This window comes from Silurus aristotelis (assembly GCF_946808225.1).
Source record: "Silurus aristotelis genome assembly, chromosome: 1".
Lineage (NCBI taxonomy): Eukaryota > Metazoa > Chordata > Actinopteri > Siluriformes > Siluridae > Silurus > Silurus aristotelis.
The window spans coordinates 38,999,950-39,021,426 of NC_139574.1; the positions used below are offsets into that span (position 1 = coordinate 38,999,950).

At 39.5% G+C, this 21,477-nt stretch overlaps 1 protein-coding gene and 2 long non-coding RNA genes across 3 annotated transcripts; all 3 read right to left on the reverse strand.

Annotated features, from left to right (window-relative positions):
- Window positions 1-9,331: 9,331 nt before the first annotated feature.
- On the reverse strand, window positions 9,332-12,096 carry LOC310725462. The gene is made up of 3 exons (XR_014533374.1): window positions 11,292-12,096; window positions 10,212-10,427; window positions 9,332-10,000 (listed from the first exon to the last, which is right to left on the reverse strand). It is a non-coding gene; the product is annotated as an uncharacterized lncRNA (long non-coding RNA).
- Window positions 12,097-15,814: 3,718 nt separating this feature from the next.
- LOC310733946 (uncharacterized protein) lies at window positions 15,815-18,477 on the reverse strand (the record flags this gene model as incomplete). Its single annotated transcript, XM_083555489.1, has 7 exons — window positions 15,815-15,825; window positions 15,993-16,104; window positions 16,697-16,776; window positions 17,065-17,216; window positions 17,357-17,407; window positions 17,491-17,686; window positions 18,298-18,477. The coding sequence occupies 5 exons, from the start codon at window positions 18,475-18,477 to the stop codon at window positions 16,753-16,755; spliced, it is 603 nt and encodes a 200-aa protein (XP_083411615.1). The 3' UTR covers window positions 15,815-15,825; window positions 15,993-16,104; window positions 16,697-16,752.
- Window positions 18,478-18,649: 172 nt separating this feature from the next.
- LOC310733021 lies at window positions 18,650-19,819 on the reverse strand. The gene is made up of 3 exons (XR_014535611.1): window positions 19,752-19,819; window positions 18,881-18,992; window positions 18,650-18,762 (listed from the first exon to the last, which is right to left on the reverse strand). It is a non-coding gene; the product is annotated as an uncharacterized lncRNA (long non-coding RNA).
- Window positions 19,820-21,477: the final 1,658 nt, after the last annotated feature.

The window sequence follows — 21,477 nt, forward strand, 5'->3', positions numbered from 1 at the left end:
CCAAATAATGCTATTAGGGGACATGGTTTAATATCTAAAATGAAGTATTCAGAGATTGATTTAAAAATTGATGTCCAGAAAGAGGTCAAGGCTGGGCAAAGACAAAAAGTATGATAAAGAGTAGCCGGAGCCGCCGACACGATCACAAGTTGGATCCAAACCAGGGTTAATTTTAGATAGTTTGGTCTTTGTCCAATACACTCTATGCAATGATTTAAAGTGTATTAACGAATGACGGGCGCATATAGAGGAGGATGTACACGACCAAGCGCCTTGGACCATTCCTCATCCGTGAAATTATAATTAAGGTCCGATTCCCAGTTACTCTTTATTTTAGAAAGCGATGAAGAGCCCGATTGAACAACGAATGAAAAAATAGTTTTATAAATATTAGAGACAGTACCCTTACAAAGTTTTGTTTCTAAAACTCGATCAATCTCTTGTTTAGGAGGTGGGTGCAGGAAATAAGAGAATGTGTTCCTTATAAAATCACGAATTTGGTGATATCAGAAAAAATGAGATTTAGGAAGGTTGAATTTTTCTGACAGGTAGGAAAAAGTGACACATGTATTCTCCTGAAAAAGATCATTAATGTTCACAATGCCCCTTCTAAACCACAGTGCAAAGGATCCGTAATAAAGCATGCAGAGGCACGTGAGGACGGACGAGTTCAGACAGGAGTCTCTCCATGGACTATGATGTTTGCCGACGGTATTGTGATTCGTGGTGAGAGTAGGGAGCAGGTTGAGAAGAGTCTGGAGACGTGGAGGTGCATCCTGGAGAGAAGGAAAATAAAAGTCAGTAGACGTGTGTGGATGAGAGGGAGAGAAGTGGAGTGGTGAAGGTGTACGAGTTTAAATACCACAGTTTTGAAACCATCTCAGAAATCGTTTGAGGAGGTCATGACACGATCAATTGTCCTTTTAAAGATTGCGAGCTGACAACCAGTGTCCTTTCAACTTTCAGTAGCCATGAATCTGAAGGTTTGAACTTTTTCTGTCTTTTAGGCTTCTGATGTGCTGCTCAAAGAAAATCTAGAGCTCTCAGAAGGTCTACCTTTGTTTATGAGGGAAAAGTCTGGAAACTTCCTGAAGTCTTGCCTGGTAAGTGTGTTATCAGTGTGTTATAGTCATATTTTCTCATACCTGAGGTACAGATCCTGTAAAGAGAAAACTGTTCCAGCACAAATGAAGTGATACACTATATCGGCAAAAGTATTGGGACACCCCCTGAACAGGTTTGATTACTTTTATATTTATTATAGTAACAAAAACACAAAAATGTTGAATAATTTAATATTTCATTATTTTGGACATTTTCTTTGATCTTGAATCATTAGACATGAAGAGGTTCAACATTGGGTTCCTCTCATATTTCTCTGATGCGCTGCACATTTCTTCTCTTTCTCACACTGATTAAGAGAATCCTGGAGCTCCATGCTGGTTTTGTTCCAACGTGACCTCCAGCTGAGCAACTGCAATTTCCTGATTTCGTATTTTTTTGTATGTTTGTCACACGTTAATGTTTCAGATCATCAACCTCATTTAAATATTAGTAACAATAACACAAGTGAACATGCAGTTTTTAAATAGTCTCTTTCTCATGGTGGAGTCATGAACACTGACCTTAACTGAGGCAAGTGAGGCTGCAGTTCTTTGGCTGTTGTTGTGGGGTCTTTTGTGACCTCTTGGATGAGTCGTCGCTGTGCTCTTGGGGTAATTTTGGTCAGCCGGTCACTCCTGGGAAGGTTCTCCACTGTTCCATGTTTTTGCCATGTGTGAATAATTTCTCTCACTGTGGTTCACTGGAGTCTCAAAGCTTTAGAAATGGCTTTATAACCTTTTCCAGACTGATAGATCTCCATTACTTTCTTTCTCATTTGTTTCTGAATTTCTTTGGATCTCAGCATGATGTGTAGCTTTTGAGGATCTTTTGGTCGACTTCACTTTGTCAGGCAGGTCCTATTTAAGAGATTTCTTGATTGTGAACAGGTGTGGCAGTAATCAGGCCTGTGTGTGGTGAGAGAAATTGAACTCGGGTGTGATAAACCACAGTTTTAACAAGGGGGCAAACACTTTTTCACACAGGGCCATGTAGTTTTGGATTTTGTTTCCACTCAATAATAAAAATCTTCATTTAAAATCTGCATGTCGTGTTCACTTGTGTATCTTTAACTAATATTCAAATTAGTTTGACGATCTGAAACATTAAAGTGTGACAAACATGCAAATAAATATACATAGTGGTGTGAAAAAGTGTTTGCCCCCTTCCTGATTTCATACTACTACAAAAGTATGTACTTGATATACAATGCTATTTTTTTCTTTCTTTGTCTTTCAACAGTCATTTAGTTGAATCTTCTGAGGAGAAGTGGGTTCCACACACCAGCCATCAACCAGAAAAGAGGTTCAAGCAGTCTCCAAACTCAGCACCTGTTTCAGCTCTACCAGTAAGAGTGAGAGACAGAAAATCCCAGTCTTCAGTGGTTGTATCCCCCAACACACCTGAAGAGAGGTGGAATCAGGATTTTACACCCCAGCCAGTCTGTAGACCATCTGTGATGGCACTTGTTGATGAGAAGATGTTGGGAACGGGCTACAAACTGTTCGTTGACGACTTCTACACAAGTCCAGCACTGTTTAGAGATCTCCTAAAAAAAACATCTGAGCATGTGGGAAATTTCAGTCCACAAACCCTCAAACCATCACCAACAAGCTTCTGAAAAAAGCTCCTCGAGGCCTCATCACTGGCTGAGAGAAGAGGATGTGCTGTTTGTAGAATGGAAGGATAAAAGGAAGGTCCAGATGTGCTCCATCATTCACAGAGGCACTGAAGGAAGCATTGTGCTACTTTTATTTTCATTACTTTCTTCTTCTACTGTTTTTCTAATGTTCAAATACCAGTCTTATGCTTATTGTGTGAATGTTATTATTCCCAGTACATTTGGTTATCAGGCTGCTTTTCCTCAAACAGACGGAGGGAGAAAAGGACTACACACAGTCTCAGAATAATGTTTATAGGAATCTCGTTTTTATTGTATTTTCTTCAAAGTTGAAATATAAACTCATTACACATGTGACTTTTTACCCGTCACTATTCTGGATTGTTTCAGGACCGAATTCATGTATTTATATATTTAAAAAATAATATGTTTTATGACGTACACATTTTTTTCTAAGGAACTTCAGCATTTTTGGATGATGTAAAGCCCAAAGTGTGTTGTTTCAAAAGAGATGTAAATTGTGTATGTAGCACACTGTTGTCAGGAACTTTTACCATTGAAAGTCAGGAAGGTCATTTTCAGCTGTGAGGCCCAAAAGTGGGGCTGAAACCGAACAGGGTTCAAGAAACCGGGTTTATTTTCATATAAGTAACAGTATTTAGTTCAGTAAACTTAAGTTGATTTAAAGGATAATTCAGTGCTGTTTAGTTCAGTAAAGTCTTCATTTAATCCAAAACTATTCGATTCATTAAGTTCAATTATCTTCAAATTAATATTTTTACATTCAATAAAAACAAATCATCCAGTTTTCATTGATGTTTATTTAGTGAATAATGCATTTAATAAACAATTGGTTTCACTCAGAATAACATTTTATTTTTTATAAGTAAAAATGTGTTTTTTATAAAACTCATTTGAAGCATATAGATAAAAATGCACCAGTTGGTTAAAAGAAAACATTTAAAAGTAAAACATTTCTTCCAGCTCATAAATCCTATAAAACATGCAGCATTAAACATGAACTTCCAGCAGATGAACATCTCATAATACTGTCTGGAAGTGAGAAATGTACAGGTTGTTTTTACTCCATACACATGAACTTACTTTGATCAGAAACACAATCATACTCCAAATCAATTAATCAATAAAGTCAATAAAAGAATCCCAAACTGCTGTGTGTCTTGTCCTCGCTATTAATGACGTCATTAGAGCTCCACTACTTCTAATTACCTGCTGTGACAGTGAGCTCTAATACACATCACACTGCCACCTACAGGTCATTTATGATTCTGCAACATTCATAGAGTCACACCGGTCAACTTCCGGTTCTCAACTCGGATTTACTCGCTTTATACACAGTTTACAGCCGTTTTTATCTTATTTATGACTGTAATATCGCTCTTCTCTCAGGAACAACAGAAAAGTTGTGAAGACACCGTGATATTTTATCCGCTCTATAATGTGCGCATGCGCTCAGTGAGTGTGTGAGTGTAAGAGGAGAGAGCGCGGGCGCGCGAGACCGGGTTACGTCACAGACTGTGGGCGGGGCATCTCTGTGTGACGTCACAGTAGGGCAACGTCTATAATACGGAATGCGACTCTGTTTCTCTCATTTCCGAGGTTTGGGCGTGTGAGTAAAGACACGTAAACATGGTGCTCTTCAGAAGGTTTAGAGAAATTTTTCAAAACAGAAGAACAAAGAAAACTAAGCAGATTGCTGAAATGAAGGAGAAGCTGGAACACATGGAGGAAGTAGTAAAAGACTTGGATGCATTTTCTGATCTAATGATAGAGAAGATAACAGAAAAGAAAGAAGAGAAAGTTATTCTGCTACAGACGGTGCAAAAGCTGGAGGCTACTTTGGCTTCTGAGCGAAAGCAGCAGGAACAGGACATAAATGAGAGAAACCCCACACACCTCCAAAACATCACCGAGCTCCAGTCTTCCCTGAAACCCTATGAGAAACAGGAGAAAACAGTAGAACGTGAGAGAGAGAGCTGGGCAAGAGAACAGAAGCGGCTGCTGGAACGTGTTGCTCAGCTTGAGGCTAGTTTGGAATTTGAGAGAAATAAATGGAAGGAGAAAAGCAAGAAGGACCAACTAGACATTAAGGAGAGGAACAACTTACAGCTCCAGACCTTTAGAGAACTCCAGGATACTCTGAATCTCTGTAAAAAAGAGAGGAAGACTGCAAAGCATGAGAAAGATAATTTAATGAGACACCAAGAGCGACTGGAGGAACATGTTGCTCAGCAGCAGGCCACTTTGGACTTTGAAAAAAATATATGGGAGGTAAAAATAAAGAAGGCCAAACAAGACATGCAGGAGAGCACCATCTTACATCTTCAAACCATCAGAGACCTTCAAGATTCCCTGAATCAGTGTGAGGAAGAGAAGAATTGTGCAGAGCATGAGCGAGATAATTTAATTAGAGAAAGAGAACAACAGGAGTATCATGTTGCTCAGCTGAAGGCCACTTTGAACTTTGAGAGAAATAAGTGGAAGGAGAAAAGAAAGAAGGCCGAACTAGACATGGAGAGGAATAACAATTTACAGCTCCAGACCATTAGAGAGCTCCAGGATTCTCTAAATCACTGTGAGGAGGAGAAGAATAGAGCAAAGCATGAGAGAGATCATCTGATGAGATACCAGGAGCAACTGGAGGACCATGTTGTTCAGCTGAAAGCAACTTTGAATTTTGAGAGAAATAAATGGAATGAGGAAAAAAAGAAGGTTGAACTAGATATGGTTTGGAGTTCTAATATGTTCCTCTCCTTCATTCGAGAGCTCCAGGATACCGTGAATCACTGTAAGATACAGAAGAAAAGCAATTAGAGAAACATGTCGCTCAGCTGAGGGCACTTTGGGATCTGATTATGAGAAACAGCAGCAAGATGAGACGAATCTGGACATCAAAGACAGGAACAGAAAGCTGAACCTCTACAAGCCCAAAGAGTCGCAGAAAATTGCTGAGGAATCGAAGTGGCGGTGACGTCTGCGGTGAGTCTCCGAGTGCCGGAGCTGTTGCTTGGGCTGTCTGTTGACCTCGCTGTGCCTGCTGTGCTGGGGGTCTCGACCTCTCCTCGGTGGGCAACCATCCAGGTCTGGATCTGTTTTTACACACTAGAAAGAGTGTGAGTTCTGCCCCGTCCCTACCTGTGTTTTTCTGACTTCTGCTTCAAATTCCTACATGTTCGATGTAAACCAATTTACAATCCTTTTCTTTTTTGCCTTTTTTCTTTCTCTGTGTTCTATTTGTTTCTCTTTGAGCATTTCTATTATCTCAGACTGACAATTCCTCCCTCTGAGAAACCACACACAATGGAAAAAAGTGATTATAAGGAAAAATGCAATGAATCTTTTGTTCTTTATAGAAATATGATTTACAGAATAAACCATAGCCCTGTTTATTTTTATCCTTTTTAATTGTAATTTTATTATTATTACAAATTTTATTTATTTATCTTTTTTTATATATAATGTGTATATATTTAGTATTTTCATGCACCTGTTCTGTGTATTGTAATGTAAATTGTACTTGTTATTGCCACGTTGTTTGTTTATGGTTAATTGTTTAATAAAAATAAATAAATAAGACTGTTGTACTTCCTGTATATTTTGAATGACAGGTGTCTCGTCCAATGATCGGTAAGTGTTTCATTCACAAACTATACCTCCCTTTTCCGGTTTGTCTGAATTGTCGTGTTTTCTATTTTGTTAATTAGTTTTCTAAATTGTTAATGTGTTTGGCGCTTCTCAGCCACCGTAGAAATGCCTCTGTCTCTGTAATGCCACACATTGTTATATTGGGTTTTTGTATTGTATTGATGGTTTCTATAATTGTGACGTGATAGTGGTGGTATTACGAGGTGGATTAAGTTGGGTACGTCCCCACTGAAGTCACGGCCCGCAACTGACACTGTTATACCCCTAAACTGCACAGACGAACACCAGAGGATCGTCATCTTCAAACACAAAAAGTAATGCAGTCTCTCTGTTTGGATCACAATTTTTGCAAGTTGGTACGACCCAGTCTGGGGTTGGGCAGCACAGCGTGATTAAAGGCACGGGGTGGTGGATGTAAGATGTTTATGTGTAGTATATGGTAGAATATGTATATGTAGAATATATGGTCCATGTAGAAATAATGTACAGTGGTGTGAAAAAGTGTTTGCCCCCTTCCTGGTTTCTTATTTTTTTGCATGTTTGTCACACTTTAATGTTTCAGATCATTAAACTAATTAAAATATTAGTAAACAATAACACAAGTGAACACAACATGCAGTTTTTAAATTTAGGTTTTTATTATTGAGGGGAAACAAAATCCAAAACTATATCAAATAAATTTTACTACATAAATAAATGTATAGTTTTTTTCTATTATAAAACAATAAACAAAAATTTACACAATGTATAAATACTTAATTTGAGCACCAGAAAAATACAATACATACAAATTACCTCATACAAATAAAGGAAAATAAAATAACTGTATATGCCAATTACAGTATATCCTGACAATTTTAGAAATGTAGCATTAACACTGATATAGTCAGAACTTTACATCCTGATGGCCCTGATAATGATCCTAAAACAAACAGTACATGTAGCCAGCATTCACACTCTATTCATATAGACTGCCTTCACACTAATAGCTATCATCAACACAGTAATCACCTGATAATGAACACACAAAAGAAGTCGTTAAGAGGATTATCCACCTGCCTCCTCTCTACACATGTGTGAACTACTTCAAGGTCAAAGTCAACCATTTACTTCATTGATAGAACCAAAAAGCAACACTTGGAGAAAAAAAACAACACAATTGTAATGACGCAATAAAAAAGCGCAGCAGCACACGGTTATCTGGATAAGAGCAACATGTCTGCGGTGTGCGGAGAGCGATTTGCAAAACATGCAATGCTGAAATTTCAAGAGGGGGTGTATCTGCAAAGAGTTTCTCCAAGTCGGGTTTAATTTATCACCTGAAATCCAAACATCCCGATTGCCTTCTAAATATGAGAAGAACGCGGCGCAGAAAAGTAAAGTCGATCCGAGCATGCGCACTCCGTCTGTAGAGGACGTTTTTGAAAAGGCAGGAAAGTTTTCCAGTGATGTGCCAAGGCAAAAGGCATAACACACAAAAAGATGGAATTCATTGCCTTAGATCGGTGGTCTCTAGTGGCTCGACGGGTTGATCTTTGAAACAATCCCCATGGATCCCAAAAATAATAATTATTATAATATAATATTTATTACACGGCTCTTCTTAATGCTGTAGATTAGAACGTTCCATTTACTTGAATGGGCTTCCAAACGTTCGCCGGTCAATTATTTTCGTTTAACAGGCCGTCGCTAATAATAATTGACTAATTGAATAATTGCCTGTCTGTCAATACTATGAATGGTAACAAATAAATAACAATAATTTATAATAATAAATAAAACACTTTTGTTATTCTTTGAATTGCAATGCATTGATTTTAGTGAGGTTAGTACACACTCATAGCCAGAAATGCAATGGTTCTAATAATTTACAATCTGTTCTTTCGGAGTTTCGGTTTTCAGTTTTGGCCTTGGGGGGGTTCCTCATTTTTGGTTTTTGGTTTCAGCCAAGAATTTTCATTTCGATGCATCCCTAAAATATTATTGTTGGTGTGGCCCTCTGACACAATTCAGGTTTCTCATGTGGCCCCTTGTAAAAATTAATTGCCCACCCCTGCTCTACATCTTCAAACTGCATCATGTAATTAAAAAAAAGGAAAACAAAAAAACTTTACACTTTTTTAAAACTTTACAGAAGTGTTTGATTTACAAAATGCTAGCTAGTGATGTACATGCAGCCCCTTTTTACATCATTAGAATGCACAATTACTGTAGGAAAATTATAATCTAAGAAACTCCTGAAACTAATAAGCAAAAAATGCAGGAGGAACCTGGGAATAATAATAAAAATAATAATTCAAACGTTTAATAACAGGGGCTTCAATGTCGGTTATATATATAATGCAGATACTTGAAACAAATTGGAGGATGAACGCTGCCAATATTGATAGTAAACAAAAACAAAATGGCTTGATAAAGTAATTAATGTGCCAAATAAAAATATTACATAAAAAGGAAAGTAATTATTAAACAATAAGATTGGAAATAAAAGGGAAAATTAAATAATAGTGCTAATTTTAAATTAAAACTGAAAATGATAAATATTGATCTATGTCAATGTATAATAAAATAAGTTGGTAAAGTTTATTTTTTGGATGCTGTATTTGGCACAATAATTAATCAACCATGTATTTATTTCTTTTTTTATTACCAATGAAGGCAGGATCCATCTTCAATAGTTACATCCATCATAGGATGAATGATCTTACTGGCTGAGCTTCTGAGCTTGTGTTAGCCAGTGTTTCAGTACGTAAGCTAGTGAATGTGTGTGAGAATGAAGAAATGACTGAATGTATTGAAGTCCTCTGGACTACATAAAATCTTATACAAATTGTGGGAAATGATAGAACAAAACTAAACAAGCCACGAGTACAATAACATTGCAGTTACATCAGAAAAAACAGTTGCTCTATTTACTCACCACAAACAATAATGAAGGGTGTAATAGGTGCACTTGACTAGTTCTTTCACAACATCTGTACTGTAGTTCTTCTTAAACATCTTCATTTCTTCTTTTTTTTTCAAGCTGACTCTCCACAGTCTTTGAGAGTGGCAAAAGCTTTGGCTCCCAGCTAATACATCCATAGGTGTCTTGAACACTTGCTTTTGGTTCGGTAGGTAGTTCGTCTGTGTCGTCATCATCTGATGCTGCTTTGCGCTTTATAACCTTTGGTGTGTCGGGTCGCTTGACATTTTCAACTCTTGCCTGAAGTTGCTTCACGAGAGAATGATATCCTGGTCCAATAACGTCGCTATCGATCACATCTTGCAGAGACTTTGGATACCTGGCCACCATCCTTTTTGCTCTCTCTGTTATGGTGTGTTTGGTTGGATTCTTGCAAATCTTCATCATTTCAGAGACCACGATCCTTACCATTTCTCTTCGTTGTCTTGCACTAGGTGTTTTCTGTCTTTCCAAGTTCTGTATTAACTCCTCAGGGAGCCTCTGCCATGGGATTTCAAATCGCTCTAAGCAGTTTGGTATTAACGGTGTACAGATTCCTGAAGATGATGAAGAGGTGGATGATGCTGGTGAAGAAGAAATTGATGGTGCAGAGGGAAAGACAACCACTGGAGATGAATGCACAGATTTTGGTGTTGAAGTCCCGGAGACTAAAAAGAAGATATGAAATTGATATGATTTTTCTGTTTTGCTAAATTAAAATTTTTTTTAAACAGCCCCCTATTGCATAATAACATTTATTTATTCAGGAAATAATGATGATCACATCATCATTAGACTCTTAAAAATTCATATTCTAACCTTAACACCATGTTAACAAGTGTGCCATTGGGTGGTGTGGTGACATTGTTCTATACTCACTATTTTGGGTCCAGGCAGGAACCATTCTTCGGGCTTGTATGGGCTTTAACACTGGCAGCAAATCGTTTTCTGTGATGTACTTTAAATCATCTGTGGTTGTCGCACCAAGTGTTTTCAAAGTATCTTCAATGGACTTAACAAGTTGATCAGGAAGGTCCGGAAGCACTCCTGCTATCGCATCCCCTATGTTCTTTAGCAGCTGTGATTCAGCCATATCTGTGAAGACACACAAACAAAGAGTTTGGTCTCTGGTCCAATGAAATTAAGGCATTCAGTCTGACAAGATGCTGTGCTTCAGTGGAATAATCTGGTAACCATTTTTCACATAAGATGACAATGGCTACAAGTCAATCAGTTCACTGATGAGTCTGCACTCTGTCTTTTTTTACTGAGTACATGTGGTAGTAAGAAATCAATTCAGCATCATAAACTCTCATGAGAAAATGAAGATCTGAATCATCCTTAACAATAATCAGCAGAAGTTCACCAAACTCCACTGACTCATCTTACTTCATGACAAAAAACTGGCCCTTCCTGTAAACAAGCCTGATGAGAGGGCCAAATTTTAGGATCAGCCCTGGATAATGTTGTAAGTAATGGTGTTTAGGTTTTAAGTTGGTATTAGGAAACAATGCCTTTCTGGTTTCCAAATATTCTTGGATAAGAGCATCCAGATAAGTAACCTGGGCCTTGAAAATTTGCTGAGCACAAATGAAGTCAACTATGTCCTTGAGCTGCAACGTTAACTGCCAGACATCATCTTGAGGGTTCTGCACTTTGTCTCCAATTATTAGAGGTGAAAGTCTCAAGAAGTTCCAATTTTGAACAGCTTGTCCACTAAGTTTCAATGTTTTTGGACTGACCTCACAAAGCTTGGATAAAGTATCTGTTCCTTTGTATTTAAATTGCTTGATGCGTCTGTTCAGAACTGTGTAAGTGAACCATTTATTTGTGCAGATGAAATATCTGAGGTAAAGAGCACGATCGTATGAGAGGACACCCTCAAAAATGTCATGACCAAGACATGGGGGCATGCCAGGTGTGCAAACATCAAAGTTTTGTAAAGAATTAAACACAGACCTGAACTTTATCCCCTGTTCTTCTGACACGTCTTCTCTTTCCAGCTGTTCTGTGCCAGATCTATAGGTTTCTGGAGTCCTCTGGGGTCTCGTAAGTGGGAATATAACCGGGCAGCGACAATCTTTTTTAAAATCTGAGACATAAATGGGAGATTTGAAATGGGTCTGTAATTCGATAGTGTGTTTGGATCCAGATTAGGTTTCTTAATGAGGGGCTTAATAACTGATAACTTGAGGGATTTATGGACGTGACCTAAAGATAGTGAGGAGTTAATAATATTGAGAAGAGGCTCACCAGCTGTATGTAACACTTCCTTCAATAGATGAGTTGGAATGGGATCTAACTGACATGTTGTTGATTTAGCTTTGGTAATAACATCATACAGCTCTTCCTGTCCTGTACATGTAAAACAGTGTAGTTGTGGAGTTGTAGGTGAGATTGTGTCAGGAGATGCTGTCAGAGGTTGGACCGCCACAATTGTTTTTCTAATGTTATCTATTTTTTCAGTGAAGAAATTCATAAAGTCCTCACTACTAAACTGTGATGGAACACATTTTTCAGATCCCTGATTTGTAGTTAATTTAGCTACTGTACTGAAAAGGAACCTGGGATTGTTTTTGTTGTTTTCTATGAGTTTGCTCAGGTGTTCAGCTCTAGCAGCTTTTAGCGCCTGTCTGTAGCTGAGCATACTGTCTTTATACGCAATTCTAAATACCTCCAATTTAGTTTTCCTCCATTTTCTCTCCAGATTACGTGCTGTTCTCTTGAGAGCATGCGTATGACTATTATACCAAGGTGCAGGTGCTTGTTCTCGAACCTTTTTTAACCGGTTGTGGGCAACAGTGTCTAATGTGCTAGTAAGGATAAGGTCTATGTTGTTAGTCATTTCATCAAGATAATCAGCAGTTATGGGTTTAGTGAGAAATTGAGATAAATCAGGCAGGTTATTTATGAATCTGTATTTAGTGGTCTGAACAATAGTCCTACCAAGTCGATAACGTGGTGAAACACGGCTAATCTGCTCTACCGGTAGTGTGTACAGTATGAGGTAATGGTCAGTGATGTCATCACTCTGAGGTAAAATATCTATATCAGTGACGTCTGCTCCGTGGAATATTATTAAGTCTAGTGTGTGGTTAAAACGATGAGTTGATCTGGTGACGTTTTGTTTAACCCCAAAAGAGTTTAATAAGTCAACAAATGATAATCCTAGAGCATCGTTTACATCATCTACATGAATATTAAAATCTCCTACAAGCAGCACTTTATCATTGTGATCAAGAGGTCTGAAAGGAAACAAGCAAACTCTTGAAGAAAATCAGCGTAGGGTCCTGGGGGTCTGTACACGGTGACCAGAGCGAGTTTTCTATGCATGTCTGAAAGTACAACTTTAAGAACGAGCACTTCAAATGATTTAAAGCTGAATCCTAATCTCTGACTAACATTAAGAGAGGCACTATAAATGGTTGCTACACCTCCCCCACGACCAGTCTGACGGGGCTCATGCTTATAAACATATCCTGACGGTGTCGACTCGTTTAGACCCTTATAATCACCTGGTTTAATCCAGGTCTCAGTGAGACAGAGTGCTGAGAGATTATTCTCTGTGATCATCTCATTTACAATCAGTGCTTTGGGTGCAAGTGATCTAATGTTTAAAAAACCAAACTTTAGAACTTTTTGGTGTTTGCTTATCTGGCATTTTTCAGTTTTAACTGCAATAAGATTATTTCTGGATCTTGTGTATTTAATTCTTGGTTTTACTACATGAGGAATAGATACGGTTTCTATAAACTGGACTGTGTGTGAACTTGTAACTATTTGGTTTGTTGTATAAATGTTCTCATAGACGTAAATTTCCTGATGTCTTACCAGTCAGATGGTGTGAAGAATCCTAGAGATGTTATCTGATAGCACTGCTGCTTCAACACTGCTAGGGTGCAGGCCATCAGGGCGGAAGAACCTCGGACGCTCCCAGAAACAGTTCCAGTTATTAATAAAGAGAAGTTTGTGCTTTCGACACCATGACTGTAACCATTCATTTAGTGCAAAGAGTCTACTAAACTTCTCAGCCCCTCGCTGGTAAGTGGGAAGAGGTCCTGACACAATGATCCTCGTTGTGGGTGATGTGCTGCGTACCGTCTCCACCAGGATCCTGAAATCCCTCTTTAAGATCACCGTTTGCCTCAGCCGGGTGTCGTTCGTTCCGGCATGAAGAACAACCGCTGCGAAGTTCTCGTTCAGGATCGCGGGTACCTGCGCAGCGACATCGAGAACACGAGCACCAGGAAAACAGCGAGTGTGCACCTTACCTTTGTCTCCGGTAGCGCGGACATGCCGGACGATGGAATCTCCAAGAATCACAGTATGACGTTCCGTCTCGCGGAGATTTCATCCATGGTTTCATCCACGTCATGACCTGCCCCATCCTGCTGCCACCTAAAAAGATAAATTAATAACAACAATCTGCACTTACTTTATCTTTAATGAGAATTTACAGTAAATACATTTACAAATAAATACATAAATAAAATATAAAAATAAATAATAATAAATTGGCAATTCACACAACAAACAAATTAAATACATTTTTCAGTACACACACACACACACACACACACACACACACACACACACACACACACACACACACACACACACAGAGCTGCATTAATACATTTAAATCACTATCTCTCTAATCACACTTAATTCCTCCAGGATTAATTACAGGTTGGGTGACCTCTAACCTCTCGTGTGGTGCTGATGTTCCTCCTCAGAAGTCCGTCTGCTGTCTGAAGTCTCAGCTCCACCCTCTTCAGGTCATCAGACTTCATCAGGGCTGTCAATTAAACACAACCTATGTTTATCTACACTTATGATACCAGGACGAGAAAAACCCCTCTGAAGATGTTCTTCTTAAAGGCAACATTTGTGCTGGTTTAGAAATAAAACTGCATCAAGTCTACCCACCAACACACTGCTTTTTACAGCACAAACACAAACACTTTTCTCTTTTCTGATCAGACGAGCTGCCATTTGAGTTCACTGACAATGTTCTTATACTAACAAATGAAATTGATCACAGTATGATTTTTAACCCATATTGATTATTGCACATTTTTAAAAGCCCTCTGTAACAACCAGCCAAAAATATGCCGAGTCAAGCGATTAGATCAGACATAAACAATAGTATTTCAAATCAATTTTCAAGCGAAATGATTTCATAAAATAACTATGCTGTCACTTTTACTCAGCTCTTCTATTATTATTACTCAAGTAGTAGAAAATCTACTGCCCACTGGATCCTGTTTGGTCCAGATCTTCCAGTGGAGTCTAAATCTAGTGTGCAGCCAACAGCTCACCTGCTCAGTAATGAAGTTGTTCCCATCCACGGTTTCAGGAAGAAAATCAGCCCAGCTCAGTTTAGAGTCCCTACATTAGGCCTCCACTTCCTTTTGGCTCTAAAGTGAAGAAAAACACAGCAATGACTTGAACAAAAAAGAACCTTTTTCAAATAGTATGACAAAACACTTTCCTTTTTTCAGTCATATTCTATAGAAGATCTCACAGCTCACCATTTGTTTGCAGAGAAGGTTCAATATTTCTGCAAATAATATGCCGGCTCTTGCCACAGGAAGTAGTGGTTTGCTAAATTCACTGGAATTCACAAGAAATCAACAATTAAAAACAAACACCAACTTCCTTTCCAGCAAAAAATGTATATGTATAGTCTCAAATGTAACTGTAAATACATGAATAATTCTCTCAAAGAGATTCCTCCTTCCCGAAGCACAGTATTAACGAGCTCCGCTATGTACTGCCATACATAAGGAATGTCAATCGCCATATCATCTGCTATCTCGAGGGTTTCTGAGAACCTGTGTAAACAAGGATCGGTAAGAAAATGGGGGAAAAAAAAGCAAAAAAAAGTCAAGACAAGACAAAAGTCTTAATAAAGGATTCTGATTCTCATAAAATTTTCTAAAAAATGACCAAATGTAAACGCAAGCGTATTCATAATAATGCTAACAATAACCCCATTGGGTGTAAACATGTCATCAAGCTGTGGACATCTCATGACGCAGACAGTAGTGTCTCTGGCGCCAGTGGGAGACGGAGCTGTGTGGTGCAGGAATGTCACTCACCCTTTAAAAAACTGAGATGTGGAGAGGATCCCAGCCTGCAGCAGCTGATGGAACAGATGACCCATGTGGTCACGTGTGATCTGGTTTCGCTCCAGCGTGGTCTCCACACCCATCAGAACAAAAACGTACAGCATCCCGCCCTGGTCCAGTTCCTCCACGCAATGCAAGGCCTCCTGCACACGAACCCACCACGATTATGTGACGCAGTAACACGATAATAACCGATGTGTATTCAACTAAATGTGATCATAAGACACTGCATGAAATCATTACTTTGTAATCATTAATGTGTAGAAACTCCTCGATAATGGATTTAGAGCGTTTCTCCATTTCCTCCTCTGATAGCGCAGGCTTGTTTGTAGTCGAGTCTGGCACTGTGTCGAGTTTTACTGAAACACAAGAGACATGATGTGTCATGACTAAAAATGCTGATGCATTAAACTGAATTAAGTTTCAACAACAACACCTACAATCACAACCTGCTTTGAATATTTTCACAACATGAACACAGGAGAGAGCTGAAAAAGGACACAGACTACATTCACTACAGACTCACCTGATGCTCCGGATGTGGCTCTAGCGCTAGTTTCTCCATTGCAGCCGTTCTTCCAGTTCAGCCGTCGCCCCCCGAAATTCCGTCCCAAATAAATCTTATCATCTGCTGGTAACTACACACAAACACAATTCAGTTTAAATATTATTGCTTCTTATAAACCTGGTAGAAAAACGTGTACTTTAACAGATTGCCAGTTTTGAAGTAGAATTCCATAACATTACTTAAATTGTGTGAATTGTGTAACTCGAGTAATTCGAATACAAAAAAGCATCGAGGCAAATAACTTGGCTTAGTCCATTTAACTACACACAGAGCACCGCGTTTCCCCACGGACCATTCTTACTGATGCACCCGCTAAACTCTGAACAGGTAACACAGAAGACGCTGCAGAATGAAAAATGGAAGAACGGGAGGAGAAAACAGCGAGGGCTGAGGAGAAGATCCAGGCCAAAGAAAACGAAAAATGTTTCAAAAGTTTTTTATTAAAAGAGGAATGAAGCAGCTCTCCTATAGCTCTAAATCCACAACATTTGGGGGATTTCTAACGCTTAGTTCAGGCAACTCTTAAAGGTTAATACTTTTCAACTACGTAAATCGTTTCACCAGCAGGTTTGAGTTCATCTACATCTCAAGCTTTAAATGCTGACTGAAATAGTTCAAGCTTGCATTTGAAAAGCATGTTTCTGCACATGTAAAGTCAGTACCTTGTTGATTTTAGGGATCTTGTTGGGGTCTATTGTAATGTTCATGCTCACAGTGTTCATGGTCTCATGACTTGGAAATACTGTAGAAGAAACAAGAAATAACAACAAAAAGTTGCAGTGCATTGGTTAAGTGCTGTGAAAAGAAAGGGGACTAAGCTGTAAAAAGGATTAGTCTAGAACACATATGCCCTCTATAACCTCGCCTATTCATGCCCATGGATCGTAGCTTTTCTTGAACTTTTCTTTACTCCTTCTGCTCCTAAAATTTGGCATCCATGTGGATATTTACATTGTGATTCCACAGTTAGAATCACAAATAGGCTTAAATGCACTAAAACATAAAGAAGGAGATGTGATGTTTTACTTACCGCAGCCAGAGATTTACACATGATCCCGTACCCCACGGAGAAGTTGGGCTCATCAATGGCTTTCTCAAAAATCAGGTCGACGACACCCTTAAGTCGCTCCTCTGTGTCGATGTGGAGCTCTTTCACCTGCTTCATCAGCTGATTGAACATCTCTGGCGTCAGTTTGTTAAGGAAACCGGAAAAGCTCACGCAACACACAACATCAGCACGACTGTATATAAATAATATCTGCATCCAGGTATGGGTGGAAGCCCCTCTGGCTTCTGCACACAATCAGGCATGAACTGGATGCTCAAAAGAAAGTCTCTACTATATTGTATCCTCTTATTCTCCATCTCTGGCTCTGAGGAAGGAACGAGCAAAAGCAGACATGAAAAGTAGTGAAAAACATGATGAAGTGTGCGAGTCAGAAGAAGTAGGTCTCACTGTGCATTTCATCCTCAGAGCTGGGCTCGGGTTCGTTCTTCGGCGGCTCGGCTTCCTGCGCTTCGATCTCATCTGCTGGTGTTTCTGCTGAAGCCAGATGCTCCACAATCACAGGAGACACACTGGAATTCTCGACTGTGGTTGAGACTGGCTCAAGGTCAAAGTCAGACTGCTGGAAAGCGAGCTCTGGCTTATCCTAACACACAAACACACCCAATTAATAATAAAACACCAGGATTACTGTGAATTTGTAGTGTAAATGTAGGTTTCACACATTCACCGAAGTGAACGACAGCATTTCTATCTTTATATATAGTTATTTAAAGAAATACTCCAGTGTTGGCACCACAGTTTATATCTACAGTATTTGTAGTCCATGTGCAATAACTACAACCAAGAGCTAACATGCCTCCTAGTTTATTGAGACGAGCAGAAAACGTTACTCATGACTCGATTACAATGAAAGTCAAAGGTCAGTTGTGGGGAAAAGGAAGGATTATGTGAGATTTTTATACGGCATTACCAAAAGATAATATTGCATATTGAAATTTAAAGATGTCTAATTCTTTTATTTGTAGAAAACGTATTTAAAAAGTACGGGTCTTATTTCTAAAAGTACGGATTTGTTCTTTCAGGCTACTTTTGTAGTCAACACCGTTTAACATGCACAACAGTTTAACAATTTGCAATACGTCTTAATTAAAACATGTTGGAAAATGCTGGACTACACGTTTCATTTAGTCACATTGTAAAAGATCTTGACCAATTAAAATCCAGTGCAGGGACAGCGACGATCCCTAAACTCACCTCTCTGAGCGATCGGGAGTCGTCAGGACGAGGAGCTGTGTCTGTTTCGGTTATCGATGGTGAATAGAGCAGAAGCTGGAACCTCTGGGGGCACGTGCACAGGCTCTGTTTTATCTGGCTTTGGTGTGATGGCTTGTGCAGGACCGGGCTCAGCTGAAGAGGTAGACTTTTCAGCGCCATCTAATGCAGCAGATTTTACTGAATAACTCTCAAGCTGTTCATCTGTAGACAACAGAGACAGTAGCAATTAAATCACAGACTAGACGAGTCAAAAATAAAAAAATAAAAAATAATTGAGGCTCATATACTCAGTAAATGAACCAGTACTGAAACAAAGAGTAAGCACACGCACCGTTTTCCTCTTCCTCTTGGTAGATGGATGTTGCTGCAGTGGAGGGACCATTGGGAATGGAGTCTGGTTGTACACGGCCTGATCATTATAGTAGAACATCCCTGCAGCCGACACTAATAAGAACAGTATCAGTTTCAATTAAAGACCAACATGTAAGCTGTGAGGATCATAACATCCTACAAGAAAACCAGGCTTTTTGTAAGGATGACTGGAAAGGCATGATCAACTTACCATTTGTTGGGGTAGTAGGTCCAGGGAGTACAGTGTAGCATGTATTGAATCCTGTGGGATGGACTGAGTACTGCTGAGGAGGCACCACATGTACTGGAGCACTGTAATAATACTGGAACACAAACAGCATATAAGTTTGGCATAAAAATCACAAAAATGCTAAAGCTATTTGAAGGTTAACGTAAACAGTATTTGAAACTTGCAGCTATAAAAGGACACACAGGGACAAATTCAAAGCACCAGGGTACACACATGACCCCTGACCTTTCTCACAACTACATCGAACAACCTCCAAGTCTCTACCTTGTCCCTGTGTGCCTCATTACATATAGCACAGTTAGGTATGGTCATGTAGGTGAAGTAATGTGGGTGAGATAAACTCAGGCAATGCAGGAGGGAAAGACAGGGCAGAGTGAGGGAGGAAGTGCAGGCCAGACAGGGGTGGGATTTTAAAGTCAGGCTAGGAAAGGTAGGTAGAACGTATTTCCTAATTAGCACACATTAGCATACAGATATCATTTTGGTCCAAACTCAGTAATGATTTCGTTCAAATAAAGTTCATAGAGTAAGTAGTTTCATTGATTTGTACAATTCTGATATACTTCAAGAATAACCTTCACTCTGTTTAATCAAATCAGAGCCGTGTCCTTTTAGAGCGGTTGCCAGTTGCGCTCACATTCCTCTATATAGACATTCATTCCTCTTCGTTTAGTTCCCTTAAAGACAGAGGAAGTGATCAAGGGGTTTACAAAATGAGGCCGTTTGGCTGCCGTAAGTAAAATCTAAATGAATGAATGTTTAGGTGATGAGGAAGTGATGGGCTTTAGTTTATTCTGTGTGAAAAACAGTGTGTGTTTGAACTGTACATTACCAGCATTTGTTCTTCTGGAGAACTCGCAGTCATGTTCACCACCACAGGAACGTAGGTCCCCGAATACTGTTGATTAGAACAACGTGAAAATGTCTGTCACTACATGTGACATCATATTTAATGTTCTCTTTTATACTTGCTCAATACAGATCTAGAACATATACAGAATATATATTTGTCAATATTTAGTGTAATTGAAGAAATGAGAATGCAATATTTCTGTATGTTGTTGCAGTTTTAAAGTGAACATTCCTACTGCAGTAAACAAACGTCTGGTCTCAACAACGGCCTTCGATTCAATAGTAGACTTACAATGTTTGCATGTTACTATGACAGCATGACATTTGACTATGACGTTTCATTGGTGGATTAAAAAGATTGTTGCACCAATCAGGGATGCTACGTCACAGAGATGGTGACGGCGCGACTCTACATGAGCTCCTGTAGTGTTTCTCTGTAGAAACACACACCCGGGTTAGAGGCGAGCGCCCCCTGCTGGACTTTTGTTCGGTAAGCTTTCCAGTCTATTGATTATTGCTGTTTGTTTCTTGTCTTTCTTCTATCTTATTGTGTACAGGCCACAAATACGTCGTTTTCCATGCTAAGAGCATTCTTTTATTCGTTGATCCGTTCCCTGGTATTACTCGAAGCATTAGTGCCCCCGTATGGCACTCATCAGTATTACTGATCACTGCTAGTGATTGGAAGATGGCATCATTTCAGTGACTTGGTTCTTTAGATTATTTCGTTCCTTTGATCAGAAATAATATAAAATGGTACATTTCCAATAAGCAGATACCCATACACACGTCTACATACACGAACTCTGACATTAGTTCCAATAATGAAAATATGACAAGGCAGCTAAAGGACAAATGATGATAAACAGAATGAGTAGCTCACCCTCATCTCTTCTGGTCCGTATCATTCATTCCTTAATCACGTGACTCCCATAATTATTGTAACAATAACATCAAGATTCGGACAAAAAAATGTAATAAAAATACTCGCACAAGAGGATTCATGACATGAACCTTTTTATAAACCGAACAAAATAAAAATTCTTCCATGCAAATGCGTTAACACGATTAATGCTGTTGATAAGACCCAATACTTGAGGGACAAAATGTGCTTCCTCAAATCTCCACCTCCTCTTCACCTGGCATCCGTATCAGATCTCGAATCGGCCCATTTATCATTCCTTTCAGAAAATATACACAAAGTGCCCGTCACAAAGTCGTGATTGTGAACATCACATCAGCTTAGATAACGTCTCATGTAAAAAGTCCACCGCTAAATCTTTCAATCGGACTGATTTGAATCGGAATGACAGGATCGCGGGTACCTGCGCAGCGACATCGAGAACACGAGCACCAGGAAAACAGCGAGTGTGCACCTTACCTTTGTCTCCGGTAGCGCGGACATGCCGGACGATGGATTCTCCAAGAATCACAGTATGACGTTCCGTCTCGCGGAGAGGGGCGAAGCGGTTCTCGGTCGAGATCTCGAAGGCCGGTGGTGGTGGTGGGGGAGACGTCCTGGACCGGGGCTTGGCTCGAGTCTTCCGCTGCTGCAGCATCCAGGGTCCGTGGGCCTGGGCAGAGAAACATGTGGAGTTGAGGTGCTGGGAGCGTTAGATTCAACCCGGGAATTTACCTGGGACGAGTGAGCGTCCGCCCGGGATGTTTCCAGCACCGCTTTCCGCTCTCGCAGCTGGGCATCGAAT